This window comes from Orbicella faveolata, unplaced genomic scaffold (genome assembly GCF_042242905.1).
Source record: "Orbicella faveolata isolate gen_17 unplaced genomic scaffold, um_ofav_v1 contig_14, whole genome shotgun sequence".
NCBI classification, from domain to species: Eukaryota; Metazoa; Cnidaria; class Anthozoa; order Scleractinia; family Merulinidae; genus Orbicella; species Orbicella faveolata.
In genome coordinates this window covers 3,008,399-3,028,266 of record NW_028301541.1, presented here as the reverse complement: position 1 = coordinate 3,028,266, position 19,868 = coordinate 3,008,399, and the positions used below count along the sequence as shown (strand labels likewise).

The 19,868-nt window shown below is 39.0% G+C and overlaps 3 protein-coding genes across 3 annotated transcripts; all 3 read right to left on the bottom strand.

Annotated features, from left to right (window-relative positions):
- Window positions 1–4,182: 4,182 nt before the first annotated feature.
- On the bottom strand, window positions 4,183–5,904 carry LOC110069412 (orexin/Hypocretin receptor type 1-like). Its single transcript, XM_020776941.2, has one exon. It carries the CDS (start codon window positions 5,412–5,414, stop codon window positions 4,413–4,415), a length of 1,002 nt encoding a protein of 333 aa, XP_020632600.2. The 5' UTR covers window positions 5,415–5,904; the 3' UTR covers window positions 4,183–4,412.
- Window positions 5,905–11,416: 5,512 nt separating this feature from the next.
- LOC110069376 (NADH-cytochrome b5 reductase-like) lies at window positions 11,417–16,114 on the bottom strand. Its single transcript, XM_020776895.2, has 5 exons — window positions 15,136–16,114; window positions 14,437–14,524; window positions 13,640–13,744; window positions 12,586–12,789; window positions 11,417–12,070 (listed from the first exon to the last, which is right to left on the bottom strand). Exons 1-5 carry the CDS (start codon window positions 15,495–15,497, stop codon window positions 11,867–11,869), a joined length of 963 nt encoding a protein of 320 aa, XP_020632554.2. The 5' UTR covers window positions 15,498–16,114; the 3' UTR covers window positions 11,417–11,866.
- A 334-nt stretch (window positions 16,115–16,448) lies between these two features.
- On the bottom strand, window positions 16,449–19,679 carry LOC110069375 (beta-1 adrenergic receptor-like). The gene has a single exon (XM_020776894.2). The coding sequence runs from the start codon at window positions 19,119–19,121 to the stop codon at window positions 18,021–18,023; it is 1,101 nt and encodes a 366-aa protein (XP_020632553.2). The 5' UTR covers window positions 19,122–19,679; the 3' UTR covers window positions 16,449–18,020.
- Between the last annotated feature and the right edge of the window lie 189 nt (window positions 19,680–19,868).

Here is a 19,868-nt window from a genome sequence, read left to right as displayed (position 1 = left end):
TTGCCCACAAGTAAAATCGTTTGTGAAAATCCAGCTTTTTTTACTAAAACTGGAGCTTATTTAAAAGGAATCTACGAGTCAGAGTGATCTTAGAAAAATTAATCTTGTGTCGCTTGTAGCTGATCGAATGAACCCGCAAACAATATTTACTGACATGTGCTACGATGCTTTTACACCCTCGTGTTCGCTGGGTTCATTTTAATCAAGACACCGCGTAAGAGTAAAAGTTAATCGAATCAGACGCGACTATAAAAAGCCTACATTGTAAACTAGACAGTCTGATAAATAAGATAGAGAATTTCTTTTTTAATCTTATTTGGTCTAAAGTTTGCTAAACACATTTGCATGGGGTACCCCTATATGTAAGCTTATAACCGACACGTAGGTATTCCTCCGGAAGGGTGTGATTTTAAAGCTGTTTAAAAGGAAAGTACCCCAGTTAATATATCGTGTTTTATAAGTATAGTTGGGAGATGCCACAAACTTGCTTTATTATCTACTAAAAAAACACAATGACAAGAATATTTAAGATTTCACGAGAGTGGCAAGTTTGATTTCTTGACACAAAATCGGACAAAATCAAACGTAATCCACTTCCTTCCTCGTAATCCTATACTTCTTACCCAAAATACGTGTTTTCAGATAGCTATGTAGAATCTCTTTATCCAATTTAACAGGTCACTTTTCCGAGTTGCCTTTTGCCTCTGTCAAAACGAGTCCTCACGCGAAACTATTCACGTGAAAATGTGTTCCGCCTTTCATGCAACCCAAACTCATTTTCCTATGGAAGGTTCTGTACGAAGATCCGTTTTAAAACAGAGGCACAAGGTAACTTGGAAATGGCCTATTGTATGTTTGGTTTCATTTGGCAATATGATGTGGAAATTAGGAGAGAGAACTTTCGGCGATAATCACGCAAGACTATTTAATGGCGTGCCCGTGCTGTGCGTTTGACGTTGATTGGAAAGTATTAGGCCACTAGTGTTTATTTACTTTGTTGTTTTTGCGCTGACACTGAACAAGAAAACTGATCTTGAATACTATTTAAGTTAAGTATGGTACGGTTAAACTAAGAGGATATTAGATAGGAACTAACACCTATCCCACTGTGTAAGTACCGTCTTTCTGGCAAACAGACAGGTTTAAGGGGGTTCTGTCACCTCCTGTTAGCATCATTTTGTGTAGTTGAAACATGACAAGACATTAACATAGACCATTGAACTGGGTCATCGACTGGAACTATAATTAAGTAGTAACCGGGGGGTACCCCTTATAATGGACTATTAGGGGAGGTTCAGTCAAAAGACCTTCCTTGCTCAAACTGCAAGGATATAAATGTGTAGGGATTTCACTAGTTCCCGTTTACGAAGGGATAAAGGAAAACAACTGTCAATGAGGTGTGTAAGGGGCCTTTAAAGTAGAGATAACATATGCGCTCAACGGCTGATCGCCTTCTTAAGTGCATAGGGATTACTTCAGTGAAAGGTTTAGAAAAGAGATGAAGTATTTCCCTGTAGATGTGTTGAGTCGCCATCTCCGCCCGCCCCCCCTTCCCCCCTTCGATAACTATTAAGTCGGAATGTTTTGGATTACCTTCCAAAAATTCACCTGATATTTTTGAAAAATAGTTAGAAATCACAGGTCGTCCTCGTTTGTACGAAAACGAGATGCATGTCAAAGATCCCTAACTCTGATTGGCTAAAGGAAAAAAGCTTGCAGCCAATCAGCGTCCATTCAGTACGCATCATGAATGTTTCAGTTGAAATGTCTTTGGTCTTCAAAAACTGGCGTCCCATAAGGACTGAGCGAACAAACATATATTTGCACTCCACTAACAAAGATGTTTCTTTTCTCTTAACTGAACTATGTCCACAATTTCGTCGAGTTCAGTTACAGCAAATTCTTGCACCAGAATAAGTGTCTCACTCGGAGATAAATAAATAATTTAAAATTCTGCGATTGCGCAATTCCCGAAGCAATCGGAGGGTATATGAGTCTGAAGGAGGTGAGCGCGGTTATCAAGACTATCAACCGGCAAGGTATTCTTGAGACTTGAAGACGGAATGTTTCTAGGTTAGGTGTGGCCCACGCTTCTTTTCTAAGGAAAACTGGAAGGGCTGGTTCTTACAAGCAACATACGGAGTCGCAAAAAGGTGCTGTTCGGTATCAACATCTTACCATGTGCTAGTAAAAAGGAGCCTTCAAAGTGAATCCGCGATGACTTTCGTTCCACGTCACCCAGACATACTATGGTTCCGTCCGAATTAAAATCATGTTAGCTCTTAAACTCTACCCTTGCTAAGCCTTTCGTTCTGAGTCCTATTTCTGGATGAATTTTAATCCATTTAGCAGGTTAAGAAACACAAACATTTGGGCAAGGAAACATGACTAATACTGTTTTAGCAACTAAGCCTATAGCCTATGTAGCGAGCGTAAAACGGCGGAGAGGGGGATGGAGACCGGGAGCAGGGATAGAAGGGGGGACTTTCTTCCTAGTATTTTCTGCTTCTCTTCCTCATCCCCGTTTACGCCAGCAATGTAGGCTACTGGGCTTCCCATGCGCTGTAGTACGATAGCTGGGTGATCAGTTTAATTTAAAAGTGATTTCGTTTCGATTGCAAATCCGGGATTTGTAACTTGACAGAACTGAATCGCGATAACCTGAGTATCAGGCCTTACAAAGGTGAAAAATCGCGACTCTGGTACTAATTTCCAATGGAGAGTCACGAAAGTGTTACTAGGTACACTCTTTGTTGTCCAAGCAGGTCAAACAAACGGGGACAAAACTCTCGAGTGTGTACACTGAATTGCCATGTTCAGAATTCTTAATAAGTCTGAATTCGTAATACGTGTAAGGCTTCGTCATGTACGTGAAAGAATTTGGCGTGTTTTGTAAGGCTTTATCTGCAGACAACAGATCAGACTGAAATTTGATCTAAAGATGTTTATGTTGCTTCTTCTTCAGATTTATCTTTGACCTCTGACTGATACAGAATTGAGAAACTTTCGGCCACTGTTCGGATAAAGATCGACTGGACTCGAGAGAGCAGCGGAAATCAGCCGAAAGGAAATATCTAGTATTAATATCGAACTTGATTTTGCCAAAAGTAAAAAACACTTGCATATGCTCAGTGTTGTAGTAGCTTTGTTCATGATTCAAAAGATGGATCATTGAGGTAAAATATTGCAGACAAATTAGTTGTTGTCTCTCTAGAAAGAAATAGTACAACCTTTGAAACATTTTCGTGTAATCTCTTTTCTGCTACTTGATAGTGGAAACACGATATTTGGTTCAAAACACTTAAAAGCCTATTAACCCTGAAGAGCCTTCCTTGGTTTTCCGGATATATTACCTTGAAAGCAAACTGAGGGGTAAAGAAATCCGTGGAAAAAAGTTATTTGGCAGTTGTCCATGACTCGACGTTTTCATTATTTTTTCCAGCTGCGAATGATTGCAGTTTGCTTAGTCGAGAAATAATTGATCCACGACTGAGTACATTGGATTAGCTTGGTTTACATTAGCTTTCAAGGTATTACTCAAACTCAGGGATGGACCACTACATTTGTGATAGGGTGGGGTTGGAGAACTGTCAAAAAATATTCCGCCTAAGAAAAAGCGACCCAAAAAATCCGGAGAGCGAGCGAGCGATGCAAAAGAACATAAGGACGAAAGCAAAAACAAATAGTTTATGATCTCGTTTCTTTTGAAGAGAGGTCAAATGATTTAAACTTGTTCAAACAGATATCCTGTAACAATGTTTTTTTTCCATAGCATCGTGTGTTTCTTTTTATAAATGTATATATATTTCAACTGAAAACTTCTGGTCCTATCGATTGATTGATGGATAATTAGGACAAAAAAACGAAACTTACACCCTTCATATTGCTGATTAAAAGCTTAAGAATAACGTCCGATCGCTTACATTTCCTTTATCCTGCTCCTGTAAACACAATGCGCACATCAATGGAAAGGCAATCGAATCTGTAAAGAATTTTATCTCCTTACATAATCAATTTTCTCTCAAATTTTCGGTCGCTTTGCGGTTTGATTAAATCGCTAAACGTGTTTCAATTGGCCGCCTGATCACGATCATGAATCATGAACGATCTTCGTTAAAAGAAATTATTAACAAGCGCTTGTGAAGAAAAAAAACGCCATTAATTTAAATTAATACGCCCCTGTGGTTTGTAGCGTTCTTTATTGCCGTTGACGGCTGTTCCTACAATAGAATTTATACATCTGACAACAGCAACAACAAACCTGAGTATATACTACAACACGAGCAGAAAGAAATTGTAACAACACTTAGCGATTATCTACAGCGGCTATAGGCCGGAACATGTTACAGAACAATAGATGTTCTCGAGCACGATAACACATCGTACTTGTTCTTATTTGCTTTATGTTAGGTTCAAAAGTAACGGCTTAAACAGTTTGAAATTCTGTGAAAAAGAGCATAAGTTCCCTTCCTCAGTTCTGAGCTCATGATGTAGACGGCAATGGGATTGAAAGCGCTGTTACTGAAAAATAGCGCGATGCTAAAGGTATATAGCCCTTCGACTGTTTTAGTGGTTGGGTCGATGCTTCCAAACTCTATCGCCAGTGCCAGCAGGGTTAGAGGCAGCATACAAATCCAGAAAACAACAACGATTAGCAGGAGCATCTTGATGAGTTTTGTGTTCTGTTGTAAGAGGAACATGTCACTACGAAAAGTATCGGTCGCGCTACAGATGGAGTTCGCTCTCGCGCGGATCCGCGCGCTCTGTTTCCTCATGCTCTTTACAATGGCGGCGTAGCCCGTGGCCGTAATAAACAAAGGCACGATTATGAGAGAAGCGATGAAACAAGTGTGCAATCGCCGATGGAGGTCACTTGGCCACATAGGCAAGCACTTGCGACAATTGGCGATCTCTTCCACTACCATCAGGAACGACATCGGAAAACCAACGGTTAGATATGATACTAACCAGACGATGAGGATGATAATCTTGGCTTCTCTCTCGTTCAGTCTCGGCTTGAATGGTCTGCAAATCACCCGAAACCTCTCTACAGTGATGACGGTGAGTGTAAGTATCGAGACACAGAAAAACACTTCGTTAAGCGGGCTGAAAATCTGGCAGGTCAGTTTATTAAACGGCCACGCGAAGTATTCTTTGATGTACTCGGCTGGAAGAGAGATCATTAAGATCCCAAGATCACTGACAGCCAGATTCACGATGAACAAGTTGATGGTGGAAGACATTCCCTTGCGGCACCAAACTGTTAGTATGATGTAAATATTTCCTATCACTCCAAGAGTCAGGATGAAAGAGTACCACGCACTTTGTATGCTCACTAAAGCTGGGTTGTAAACGTCTTTGGATAAATCATTCCCCATTTGGGCCGAGCCCGATTCCTCTGTTTCCATCTCCATTAGCTTCGCAAACTGGAAAGTGTCTTCTGCTAGCTGCGGAGAAAGTTCGTCCGAATTTCAATGGGACAACGCAGATGAAAAATTGCTTTTTTGCGTGGGTTTTGTTTGTCTTTCTCCGTCAGAAAAGAAATCTTTTGGCAAACGTTAAGTTAGATGAGGCTTACCACGTCGGTGAAGGATACGCAATGGAAAACCAGCTAGCTCCTAAATCTTGTAAACTTCACGGGATTAGAATCAAATACGTCGCGACACCGTGATGCCACGATTCCATGATGTGGAAAACGACAGGCGGTTGGAAACTTTTACTCAACAGCACAGCTTTGCTTTTTATCGTACGCCGGCAAAACTGGGCGAAAAAAAACGTAGCCAAAGCAAACAGTATCGGAAGATAAAGAGGCGAGGAGCGTTCCGTTTTTCGCCTGATAACCCCGCAGTTACATTGATGTTTAGATTGCACGAAACTTGATGAGGTGCGTAATTAAACACCTGATGTGTAGATATCCACGAGTGCCTGTGTTGATTGTTTATTCGGTGCTGACAGATGTAAAACAAACCCGGCCAAGTCTGCCGCGACCAAGTTCTCTGTTCTCTTTCCGATCGGAAATGTAAACAGGCCTCGCCTCTGATTGACAGCATTGGAATGGGTCGAAAATATCTTCCCTTCAGCTCAGCGCTTTTCAAAACAAACATTTTAAGAAAGACCTATGTAATGGTTCCTAAATTATTTGGAATCAAAACGGCAATACTTATTTGACAATCTTGAATCGGTCAGGATCAGGACTCGGTTAAGTAACTTTTTACCCACTCCTCCCCCTCCCCCTTTCCCTGCCCCCCCCCCTACTCTGAGTTCCCGCGCTTTTGTGTGGTCTGAAGCTAAAAACGTGTACGTGTGTAAAGGCCAAGGAATGTTTGGATATCAAAGATTCCCGTATCAAATAGAAGTATAGTTTCCTAATGAAAGTACTGACATTTACAATGTGAAAATGCTCCAGTTTCACAGCAATTTTAGAGGCTGTGTTATTTTGGGCAAGGAACTATAGCGCTATTACAATAAGTGATTTTTGGAGAAGAAAACAATACACAGGGCAATTTGCCTGTTGTGGTGGAGTAATTGAGCGGCGATGAAACACATCTTTAGAGTCAAACTACACCTCTCTTCCACAATGATATGATATAATCGCGCTTGATGAAATAATTTAGGAACAAACGGTAATTAGTTTTAACATGCCGTATGTACTTGTAGTAAAATCAGTTGATTAGGCAATTAACGTTCGCTTTGAGACCTTTAATTTCTCCCACACTGAGCAACACCTCAATCAGTTCTCAGTGAAAACCTGTATTCTAAGGCCGAGCTAAGATTTCGCAACTACCAAACAAGTTTGATGTAATACAGGGCATGTTTAGCAATGTTTCGGAATTCTGATATACGTATTGCGTCATGTAATGGAAACCGCACGAGCAATTTGCTTAAAAGAGTCGAGTTGCTGAAAGATTGAAAATTGTCCTCTTTCCTGCGTTGATTCCCAAGGAGTCTATGAAGTGACGCAACAACAGATTGAGAATGTAAGAATTTTGAAAGAATGTAGCAGTATTTTTTGTTACCTTAGACTAAGTATTTCGCTACTTATTATTATCATTATGACTAGTGCCCAGTGCTAACGTTTATACAGGTATGATCACCTGACGGGACTTTCGAAGTGAAAGTCCCGTCTTGTCAGACTTTTCAACAGAGCAACAAAGCTTTTTTTTACCAAATAGCGACTTTGGGTTTTCAGAAAAATTTTAAATTATATTTTTCTGAAACTCATCTGAAGTGGAAAATACAATAAGACTTTTTAAAACTGAATTACAACATCCCGAAAAATACAGCTAGTTTTATTTCTTTTCCAGCTCGTCCTTGATCAAAATGATTTATTATTCCATTTCCTCCCTCTGTGTACATCCACCCCTTCCCCCCCAAGAAATCGATTTTTTTTTTCAGGGGAGAGGGGGCGCGGAGTACACTAGCTTCATTGAAAATGAACAAGACAACCATAAGGTGAGTTTATTATGTCAACAACTGATGTAATCTTAAGTTAAGACTGCGTTTGCATCTGTTTTTCTCGTTTAAAGATCAAAAGATTAATTCAACAATTTGGGCCGAAATAATGTTTTTTTCTCTCTCTCACCAAGACAGCTTCAATCGTAGTTTTCCTTTTTGTTGACAGGAGATTTTTTTGATGTTCTCCCATCAGGATGCCTGCACAAGCAGCGTTTGAACTTTAAATTTAAGGCAGAACGCAGAAGCACGCGTGCAAATGAGAAATTTTTATTTCATCCTCAATACAATGTCTAAAATCGGTTATGGCGGCAAAATTTAAGTCTTTTGATATGTTGTTGAATGATCACAAGGCTTATTTTTTGATGGTATCTTATATCTAAACTAAGCGATAATGCAAACTTTTTCGGCAACTTCAGCATAATTTGCATATTTTCTTATTTTCATGTGTTTTTAAGTCATCGCTTCACGTTAAATCATAGATCACGTCCTGACAGAGGCTTTTATTCTAATTGCGTAAACGAAAAATAACTGCATACAGTATATAGTAGCTTGTTTACACTGGATTAAATTCCAATATTTCTTATAGTCATGCTGAACTGTAAACTTCTTATGCGCGCAATAGACAATTCAACAGCACATGACAGAGATATTTCTCCGTTTACTAAGAACACTTTCAGCTGAAACTACAGAAAATCGTCTACATGTTCTAAACGCTTTTAGTAAATACCAAAAGCAACCACATATTCTATCATAGGTCTTGTGACTCTAGCTGTTCTAAATTAATTGTTTTTTAACTGTAAAACAAGAAACAGAAGTAAAAACGTCAAGATTCTTTATTCGTGATTAAAATAAGCTTTGCTTTAGGCTTTTGTTTGTTTTAGAATAACTTTTCAATGAATGCAGGAGATCTAGACGTACGAGCAATAATCTTTAAATCTTGAGACTAGACGGAGAACAAAACACTAGGGTGCCTTCGATTCTAATCAGGTAAAAATAACGGAAATTTCGGAATGGAACGGAACCGACAGTCTTCCCGCCTGTGTGTTTTTTGTACACGCTGTGGGATAGTTTGGAAGGAAATACGCTAGCTCGGTGGATGGAGCACCCGCCCGGTGTTCGCGAGGTCATGGGTTTGATTCCTGTCGGGGACTCGGGTTTTTTCTTTCTCCCACGCTCGTGACATGATGATCGATTCGCCTTTCGCATTTCATTGCCGAGCTTCAAATTCGCCATCTATTCACTTATCATTACTCACGATGACTTCGTCAGGGTTGATCCTAGCAGTATGCAGGACGCCTGTCACATATGAACTCAGTTAAATGACCTTATTCTCCACGAGTTCTCGTAGCTCAGTGGATAGAGCGCCAGTGCCCGGTGTTTGGGAGATCATGGGTTCGATTCCTGTCGGGGACTCGGGATTTTTTTCTTTGTCCTGTGCTCGTGTTATGTTGATCGATTCCACTCTCGCATCCTGACATAATGACATAAAAATAGCAGCATAACAGCATGAACATAACGAAATAAGGAAAACAGCTGATCTTTTCCTTATGCCTTTATGTCGATGTTCACATTGCGACATAGGCTCGTTATGCCGTTATGTCCATTATGTCTTATGTTGTTATGTCACTAGTGTAAAAATCAATCCTAGCCTGGCATAGAAAACATTTTTGTTAGATTTTAGAACGCATTATAAACCAGTTCAACTCTACTAAGATTAATGTCACCTATCTTCAGAATGTGTAATAAAGTAATCTCGTTTTGTGGGATGTGATACTTAAAAAGGCTTGAAAAATATTGATAATACAGAAATCTTGCATGTTATGATTCAAACCCACATCCTTAGAATATCTTCTGAAGGACATGGGGCTTATGATCTGCAGTAGATATCTGAATGTAAATGCCTTGAAAATTTTGTACCGAAATGTAGGAACAATCAATAAGTATCAGTATCAGTAGCAGGCTATAGTGGTGATCTAAGTCGTATCTTCCATGAGGTGAAAAAAAAACAACAAAAAACAGCAACACGAAAACACGAATTAGAGTCTCCGATAGAATAATCGGAATACTCGACAATAGAATGACAATAAAAAGAAGGAAGTCATTTTTCCTTATAAGCTAAGAGCGCAAAAACGTAATTCACTTAGCCATTGACATGGCGTTTCATTTTCTTTCGTCTAGCATTCATTTGGTGGTTAACTCTTAACAAGCCATTTTTGGTCACCTTTGACAGTGAAAAATGTCTTCGTCAGTTGGATGACAGTTAAAATATGGGGTTGTGATATTTAGTCTAAACTCCATTGAAAGGGGTCTGAATTGACTGTATCTGCACCACACCCAAGCACGACTGAGATGCGTGGTCACCCCTGGGCGTGGTCATCTGTCTGCTACTGTGAATTTCTCAGTCCGGCAATGTTCGCTGCCAAAAGTCACATCTAGGCCTTAATACAGTAAGACTTCCTGCCGTTTGCAGTATAGCTAAGTGAATTATTTCAGTCCGGATTTATAGGGTTTTTTTCGGTGTAATATGGTTCTCCATTGGAGCTGATGCGACACACCTCTCTGGTAGGGATCTGACATATAGCATGAAGTTCGAACACGTAACTTTGTTTTCGTTTTGGTTCATTTTGTATCAACATTCTTGGATGTCTTCTACGTGCAATTATGCGAAAGAATTGTTGTTACTCTAGATAGTCTTTTAGTACGTGACAATATCTTTTAGAGTTTTAAAGAACTAATTAAAATGCTTGAAAGATTTGTCGTTATCGATGTGCGTCTGTATATTGACACAGGTACCTAATTTACAACGCATCTTTCGCGAAATCTTTTTGTTGGTCGCGCTATTGTTTATCTGATTTTTCTTTTCAAATTGATTTATATTTAGCCATCGTTCGTGCTGGCTGGAAAACCAGAGGTCCGTGCTTTATGAGGCGGCATGCAAGCTGCTTTATCGGAGCATGTGTTTCAAGGCCCCATGCGCACTACTCCGGAGGAACTTCAAACGGAGGTTTCACTATGAAAATGCATCAAATGTTTCACGTCCAAACTACGCCGGAGGAATTTTTGAACGCAATATTTATCGGTCTTTTTGGATTCGTGTTTGAGGAACACTTGGTCAGAGAAATCACATGATTATCGTGACGCCGTTGTTTTCGAAAAGCTCCGTTTTCAATAATGTTTTCCGTCCACACAAAACGAAAAGCTGGCGTTTTCAAATTCCTCCGGTTTGAAGAACGTCAATGAAAAGCTCCGTTTTCGCGATAGTTGATAAATGCTGTAGATAGATAATCTTTATTTATCCACGGTAAAAATTCGTCAGCTAAAAATAAACCTAAAACATAATGCCTAATACCTTGTATTTAATACTGAATAAAAGTGTGGACTGAATATTAGTGTGGACGGAAGGCCTAACCGTAGAAATAAAGCTTCGTTTTCAAATTCCTCTGGCGTAGTGTGGATGGGGCCTAAGCTTCAGGACCGGGCTGTTCGAAAGCCGGTTAACGTTAACCCAGGATTAAACGATAACTGAAGTGTTATTTTTTCTTGTTTGAAAATGTTTCTCACCTCTAGTGTTTGGTTTAGTTTGAGATTACCACAGATCAAAACTGAAGGGCAAACAATATAAACAGAACACCTCACTAAAAAGTTACATACATAACAAAACAAACAAAACTGAAATCAAAATTCTCGCTAATCCTGGGTTAGCTTAATCGGGCTTTGAACAACCCAGCCCTGGATAGTACCCCACACGGTTCGAATTACAATACTTTAAGCGATTGAAATTTCATCCACGATTCAATTTCAATCTTTTTACGCTAATGTTTTGTAATGGTTGAGATTAAGTCCAGAATTAGTCAAAACCTGACCCTGGGTTGATCCCTGAGTGCCAACCTCGTTTCTATGGCCTTTTGTCTTGCCTTTACCACTGACCACAAAAAAAATGTGTTGCACACTGAGACAGAAATGAAGCTTCAGTCAATTTTAATTGTCTCCTTACATCAAAAGAAAGATAAAGACAGATATCACAACAAGTATGCTGGCTCAACAAAAATGTGTTTTCATGACTACGAAAGGTAAGGGGACGTGTACACAAGGACTTTCCAGCTATCCTTAACTCACTCGACATAAAGAAGCACCTTTCCATTTAATTTTCAACTAAAATTAAGACACCTAATAAAATGTGATGTGACGACCGCGTGTACATGGCACTTGCAAAATCTCTAGTCGTCTAAGCACAACGCGTGTTCTACAGCCACTGTTCTATTACGGCCACGTTTACAGTTGTGGCCTTATGTCCCAGCTGGGATGAAGAGGATGAGTAAGTAAGTAAGTATGTTCAGAGTTAAAAACGAATTGCGTATGTCTATAGATAAAAAAAATTCCTTTTCAAAAGAACGTTTTCCGCTGCATGTATTTAGAATTTAAAATACATATTCGATGTGTACCCATAAGCTTTTAAATAGTTTATCATGTCCTTATCAAATGACTCAGTTCCACAGATCAACACGTGTACATCACGTGACGGTTCAGGCATCTCACGTGACACAAGCTCTCGGGTAATCCTGCCATAAGACACGTGATCTCCGTACCTGACTTTTGATTGGTCAGCTTCAACTTCCTGCCAAAAACAAAGTTAGGTTTTGGATTAGGATCCCTCTAAAAAATTGAAAAGACAAACTAGACCCTTGTCTGAAGACCATGCACATACTTGTGGTAATGAGTGATGGATAAACAGTAATTCCACTGAAAGGGATTCCGTTAGAGTAGTTTTCAATTGAGTGTCGTAAAACCAAACCCAACCAGTTACTCAAAAGGTTGAACAACTCAGCCAATCTCAAACCATAGTAAAACCAAAAGCATTACTTTCGACACTCAATTGAAAACTGCTCTATCTAACAACATCAGCCTTGGTACAGTAGAGAATACCAAGTTCCCTCTCTGAGAGATGCCCGCAGGGAATCATAGTAATTGTATTCAACCAAAAAGATTTAAGAATTGCCAATGACAAATACAGCCACAAAGAAAGGTAATGAAAGATTTTCAAAGAGCTGAATGGAAAGTAAGCATATTGTCAGAATGACTAGGTGCTCTGTATTAGGATTCAGCTTCATTTAGTTTATCACTAGAACTGACCTTGCTAACAACATACAGCACTGAAAAGTTCCAGTAAGCCTTCATTTCATCCAGAGTGTGTTTCATTAAGATCTCATCATATGTTTGACTGGAATAGACCAAGTGGATGAAAGTTTCGTCATCTTCATTGGACAAAATACCTTGAATTACTTGCAACATTGGTGCAACACCTGTACCTGCAGCTAGCATGCCAAGATGACGATACTGAAAACAACAGAGAAAAACCCTTCAAAAATGTGTAACATACTCCAGATGTTAATAATAATAACAATAATAATAATAACAATAATAATAATTTATTTCTACTGAATTACATCACTAGAATCTCAGTGCTCTTACAAAAATAGTAATAATTTAGGATCCAGTGAAACCTTTACAATAAATTAATTATAATGTAAAAACTAAACAAAGAACTAGACTGATATGTTTAAAAGTTAAATAAAAACGTTTTAAGCCTGTTTTTAAAAATATCAATAGACGTGGCGCTCCTCACGTCTAATGGAAGGTCATTACAATGCGTGAGTGCACAAGATGAAAAAGCGCGACCACCATAGTCCTTTGTCCTAAACACAGGCCTATACAGAATTGTTGACCAAGACTCCTTTGGAGTTTGTATCAAAGATTCTAAGTTTCCTCAAGATTTTGTAAGATTCGTCTCAAAATTTCATAAGTTTTTGCCTAAGTTTCCCCGAAATTTGTTAGATTCTATAAGATCTTCTTAAAAATATTAAGTTACTGACAGAATGAATCTAAAATTACCATGAAGTAAAAGAAAGAACAATTTTGAAGCTTACTCTGTCATTATTCTAAAATGGAAAACATATGGAGAAAAAAAAATTTTTTGTGGGGAGGGGGGGGAGGGTTAGTGACAAATTGACCTTCTAAGGCCAAATTGTTTAGCCAGGAGACTGAGAACATTTTTTGCCTCTGATGACATACATTTCGTTGCTTTGTTTCAATATAATCAAAAATTATGATCAATATTTTTAATTAATGCTTATAAAATTGACCCTAATAAACAATCATTCAGTGAAATATCACATGCGTTTATTACCTGATTTGGAATGTAAGAAAAATTTCCATAAGGCCCCCTCCATTCAATAATGTCACCTACTTGCCAAGATCTTACATAACTGGACATCTTTCCATTTGGGTACACCTGAAATACAAATAAAATGATTTTGCCTTACATTAAAAGTGAAACCTTTGTAAGTACTGTCACATGCTCTTTATCAACCCCCATGCTTGTTGCTTTCGATGGTTACAATTAGAATTACCATGGTAAAAGTAAACACAACCTATCAACACCAGCTTATATAGGAGTTCTCCAACCATAGACCAGAGGCCTTTCTTACACGATTCCTAGTACAGGTCAAGTCTCCATTGTGATCAGTGCTTTCTGCTCACCCAGGCTTTTAGCCAGGATTTGAAAAGTGGGCATCCAAAATGTGCTATAGGGTCTGCTCAAATGAACAACTTATGAGGTAACACGTGAAAATCAAAAATAATACAGTTTCCTTTAAAAAATGAGGTCCACAGGATGCCTGGATTCCTATCTGGCTAAAAGCATGAGCTCACCCTGCTTGGGCTCTGACCAATCCCGTCACACACAAAAACTCTCTTGTACTCAGGTTTATGAGCTTTTCTTCTTGTGCAAAATGTTTTATCATAACAACAACCTGAGGACTATTTTTACAACATATTTGTCCAAAAAAATTACTAACACAGTTTTCTTCTTGTGCAAAATGTTTTACCATAACAACAACCTGAGGACTATTTTTACAACATATTTGTCCAAAAAAATTACTAACACAGTTTGTAATGTATGTGAAAATTCCAAAAGAGAAATACCTTAATGAGCATATCAAAGTGACCTTGACAGTCTTGATCACTTACTGGGGTGTACTGTCGAGTAATAGTCTTGCCTTCCAGTTTTCCTCTGTAAAGAAAAAAAAAAAAAAAATTGCCATTATTGTTTGGTGCATTTTTCCTTCCTTTTCATCGGCCAGGAGCCCACCAAATGACCTGCAAATAAGTGCCCACAAATAATGGTTTGCTCATGCGTAGTACCATCTAAATCATCTTGAATGATTATAACCACGCTCTTGTGTGAAAAATTGCAGATCTAAAAAACAAATAAACTAACAAATGTATCTCTGTACAACACAGTATTTGAGAGCAATATATTTTTTAATTGGCTGTGGTCTAGTTTATCTTTAGTATGCAATTTTTCATACCACTTTCAATTGGATATTTTTACTTTCCTTTGCGTTGGGTTTTAAAATGAGACAATGAAATAACCACAACAAAGTAGTGGTAGTCTTCAGTTTTCAGTTTTCAGTTCAATTCACGATACTTTTTTCTTCATTTGTAGTGTCCCTACCCTGCGATCAGTTTGTTTCTCCTACACTGAATGAGTTTGGCGTGGGAAAAACCAACTGCTGACAGGGTATAGTGTCCCCAGTTAACATAGCTGCAATGTTAAATAAAGTTATTTTTTAAACAGTCAGCCTTCAAAACACTTAAAATAAATACAAAGATGAGCTTCACCTCATTATTAAGTGTTGTCCTATTTTTAATCCCAGCTTTCTGTTTCCAGGAATGATAAATCTGTACAAGTACGAATCTCTTGTCAGTGTGGTGATGGAGTCCAGTGCAAATGATCGAAACTCTGAAGTGGAAAGAACTTGAATATCATCTCCAGTTTGTAAATCTGTGTCAGTTGCTCCACTTCTTATTCTATCACATTCCTTTTTCCATCTTAACATTTCCTCATCATAAATGTCAAACACACAAGGTGTACAGCCAGTTCCACAACAGTCACTATCTAGAGGTTTTTCTGGTGGCTCAGGGAGATCCACTGAGGCATCGTAGTTGATCTCTGCACTAGAAACCTCTCCAGCTGTAGACATGACAAAGTAAGCTGGGCCTCTTAAATGACTCTAATAATATACAAGTCTTTCACATCAGCTGTTTCTATAGCCCTTCTTGCAGCAGATGCCACCTACTGCTCAGATGTAAGCTTATATCTAAAATTCAGTACGTGTTTCCAAGGAGAGGAACAGCTTTACGCATAAACGTAAGCAGAATTCATACTGCCAAAATGAAAGCTATAAGCTTATGTTAGAGAACCTTGTCACCGAAAATTCCTTGTAGATAGTCCGCTCGCATAACACGAGAAAATCATTCAACACGTGTCTGAAGCTTTCTGTATCTCTTTTGATGCAGGTCACAAATCGAGAGTTACTTCTTTGCTTTGTGGGTGATATTTTCGTTAACACAAGCGCGTTTTATAACGGTTCCAGAATTGCTTGGTTCTAGTCCCAACAATAACGATGTCCACCAAGAAAAACCCTCAGCACGCAAGATCTTCGATCCGTTGGTCTCCGAGTCAAACTTCCTTTTTGAGCTAAGCTTGCTGCAGCTTTGATTAGTTGATTTGTTGTCATCTACATCCATTATTTATCTGCAACCAGTTTTACTCACGCCGTCCGCCGTCCGCCATCTTTGAACTGATTGGTCTCCAGTCCTAGCTCGGTCACATATCAGTGAAGGTTCCCCATGGGGTCCACGGGAAAAGGTCTCTTAGTGTTCCTCAATGTTAACAGGTAGTTGATTGCGGTCTCTGTTAGTTACTGGCAAATCACACCCGAGCTATTCTACACTCTGAAAAGGCGCGGTAAAAAAGACAATTCCAATTTATATCCTATAGGAAGACAGCCCCCTCATCAAAGAAACATTTGGTTTCCTAGCTTCCGGCGAGAACGGAAAATTCACAGAGTCACAAATTAATCACGCTGGCCAGCGAAATGCATGTCCACATTGATGCCCAACGCTGTTTAGTTTAAAGAGAGAGCGAACACGCTCAAAGCAGTGTTTTTATTTAAAATAATATGTGTATCCTGTGTACATTTGCAGCTGATTAAATAAATGCATTCAATGCAAACCTCTTACTGTTGCTTATGGGTTGGAGAAAAGAAATGCTCCACAAAATGAAACCAAAATGAAATTTCAATTCTTTGGATGTCTATTTTCCTTAAATTGGGCTTTTTTTTTTGCTCCGAAAAATACTTTTGGCCTTTAAACTTCATAACTTTTTCCTTGTGCATTAACATACAATCAGTCGCGAGTGGTCAAGATGACAATGTAAATTTCCTGCCAACACAAACACAGTTGATTTCATAAAAAGATTTCGCACTAGTGCAATTAAATTTTCTCATTGAAAACAAGCAAAAACCTCTTTAAGCTCTTATTTTAATAAACGAACGCGATTTAAGCAAAAGAAACAGACACAAACATGAGAGAAATATTTTTTTCAAAAAAAATATTTATAAGGACTTGAAATATGGATAAAGATTTTTTTTCATATTGAGCAAGTCTTAATTCTTTAAATAATCAAAATCTTATTTCTCATTACAGTAGCGATACATTGCCTAGCAGACAGGTAATGAGAATAAAGAAACTCATCAGCAATTAGCGGATAACGGCTTGATTTTCAACTCAAGTTCAGACAACCTCCTTTAGAGGAAAGGAACTCAGTCAGCGTATTTGGGCCACGTACAAAATTACCTTTACATTGAAGGAAACTTGAAAATAATAGTTTCCTAAGATAGAAAAACATTTTAGAGATAATAATAAACCATAAAGAATCAAGGATGGTTAACGATGGAGAAGATTAACACGGATTACAAACGAAGAACTTGAAAAATTTAGGCTAACCTTTTCAAGACGTACAAACCGTGACGTAGGTCCTTTAAAGGCCTAAAGAGAATTTGAAGCTGGACAGAAATTAGGGACCACGTTTCAGTTAAGTACAGTTTGTTCTGAAAAGACAAGTAATTTCTTAAGACGATTTCTGTTTTAGTCTCTTTTTTTCGAGCCGGGGAGAAAATCGATCGCACCAGCATCAAAGCACGTATATTGGAGCACGACGCTCTTATTGTAATCAACCCGTCTCTTCGTGTAATACAACATTTGACAATCATCACGATTCATAAAATTAGTGTGTTTCGAACAAACCTCTACCATACAGCTCATTCTAACTTGAGTAAACAGTGCGTCTGCGTTCTTCATATAAAGAAGGCACGTACGTTTATTAATCTAAATTAAAATTCGACGGCCATTGGATAGATGTTAGGTCGGCTTGTTTAACGCCCAACAGCAAGAGAGAAAATGAATAAAACTTATGTATCCGCCTGTTCTTCTAATTACTTTTTCTTACAATAAATAATTTACTCGCGAAAAAGCGAAACGCGGGGACATTTAGAAACATTAAACACTCTTCTAAGTAGTAAGCAACTTTTTCTCATTTTTGGCCATCGAGTGAAGAGCTTGAATTAAGGGTTAAGTTTTAAATAGATGTTACTGAATTCATATCATTAACAGCGTGATATTCCCTATTTCAAGTTACATTTTGCAGTGAACTGTGAAACGACTCAGTCTTGAGAGCAAACGGACTGAATCTCAATGTCCTTCGCTACAGGAGAATCTTGAGCTCTTGTTCTGGCAATCCAAGTTCCGTAATCAGTTTTCGGAGTGTTCGTTCTCCCTTCTGCGATATATCCTACATTAATCGGGGATCCAATAGTTCGGTGGCATATCTGACTCGTCAACGGGTTAATAACCCGGAAGACCGCGCGACGTATTTCACGATTACGCCAGCAATAAATCATTGGATTCAGAGAGCTGTTAAGAAATATCAAATTTTCAGCCCACGGATAGAAGTTGTATAACAGTTGAGGCGTATCGCCTTTGATAGTGCGAATGAGTAGAATTGTCATACCGGGTGTATAGCAGATTAACAGCGCGCCAAATATATATGCCATGGTCTTGGCGAATTTAGTTTCGCGGGCTACGCTTGGTGCGAACGGATCATAGTTCTGTTGCTCTGAAACGATCCGTCGGTGATGTCTCCTTGCTTCACGGAAAATGAAGAAGTATACAAAAGCTGTTATAGCGTAGCACGAGCCGATTACTGCGAAGCAAATCAGGTAAACGATGCGATTAGGTATTCCAGCAAATCGCACGCACGTTAGAGTGACCCAAGCCAGCCAGACACCTCCGATAATGCTCAACACGCGAGGTTTGGTGACAAGCCGCATGTAGTTCAAAGGTGAGAATATAGCAACGTACCTTTCACAGCTTATAAGCGTGAGGTTAAGGAAGGAGGCGCCTGTACAGAACAAGGCCATGGTCAGATAAGCGACCCATACTCCGCAGTCATCAGTTCCGGATAGAGCAAAAGCTTGCCGCGCTATATACAGGGGCTCTACAATGGAACCCACTAGCAAGTCTGTACAGGACAGACTGACAAGAAATAGGTTTGCGTACGTGCGGAGTTCGCGCGTCCGAGCGAAGGCCAGGATAAATAACGTATTGCACGAGACAGCAGTCATCAAGCCGAGCGCGCTGATCAGGCACGTAATGATGGCCGTGACACGCGCGGACATCGTATGTGGGAAGCGAATCACGACTTGAAAGCTGCAGTTTATCACGTCCATGTCTTCTGTGATAGTGGAAGAACTTAATAAAGTCATTTCACGATTTACTAGCGATCACACTTTAGCCAACCAGCCAATTAATGAAGTGGCTTTCCGCAGCAAAGCGGTGAATATCTGTATATCTCCCTTTAAGGTCTCACCGCCAATATCGAAAATCAACCATCAACAAATAAGCAATGTCAGAACGCCTGAGGAAACCAAATCGGATGACTCTTGAATTGAAAGTAGTCATGTACAATGATGATGTAACTGTGAAAATCAAACGATTGATCTTTTTCCGTAGTTGTAATTTTTAACAGTTAGATAAGACTGCGCAAACCATTAAGCCACAGTGTCGCCTTCCCTGAGCGACACAAACTTCAGAATGTTTTGCCAAGGCGAGATGCACGACCCAATCACACCTGCCTCATACGACACTGTTTATTTTTCATTATAACGCCATGTATGCGCGTCTTGAATAAAGAAAAGGAAACTAAATGGTATGTTCATTGACAGTTTACTTGTCTAGGCCGAGTTATGACGAAAATTATTAATAGGCACTCGTCCATAATCACTGTTTTAACCCATTGTATGGACCAAAGCGTTTCAAGAAAAGAATTAAAATCGAACATTTATTTCATACAACTGACAGAACCGATCTTAACATAAATATAGAAAAGCAATATCCACTAAGAGTTTTAATTTGTCGAAGATATATTGCATGCGTAATTAAAGAAACACAAAATAACGCAAGGTAAGGGAATTAGAATTTTTCGTCGCTTTTTGTTATTTTTTTTTATATCG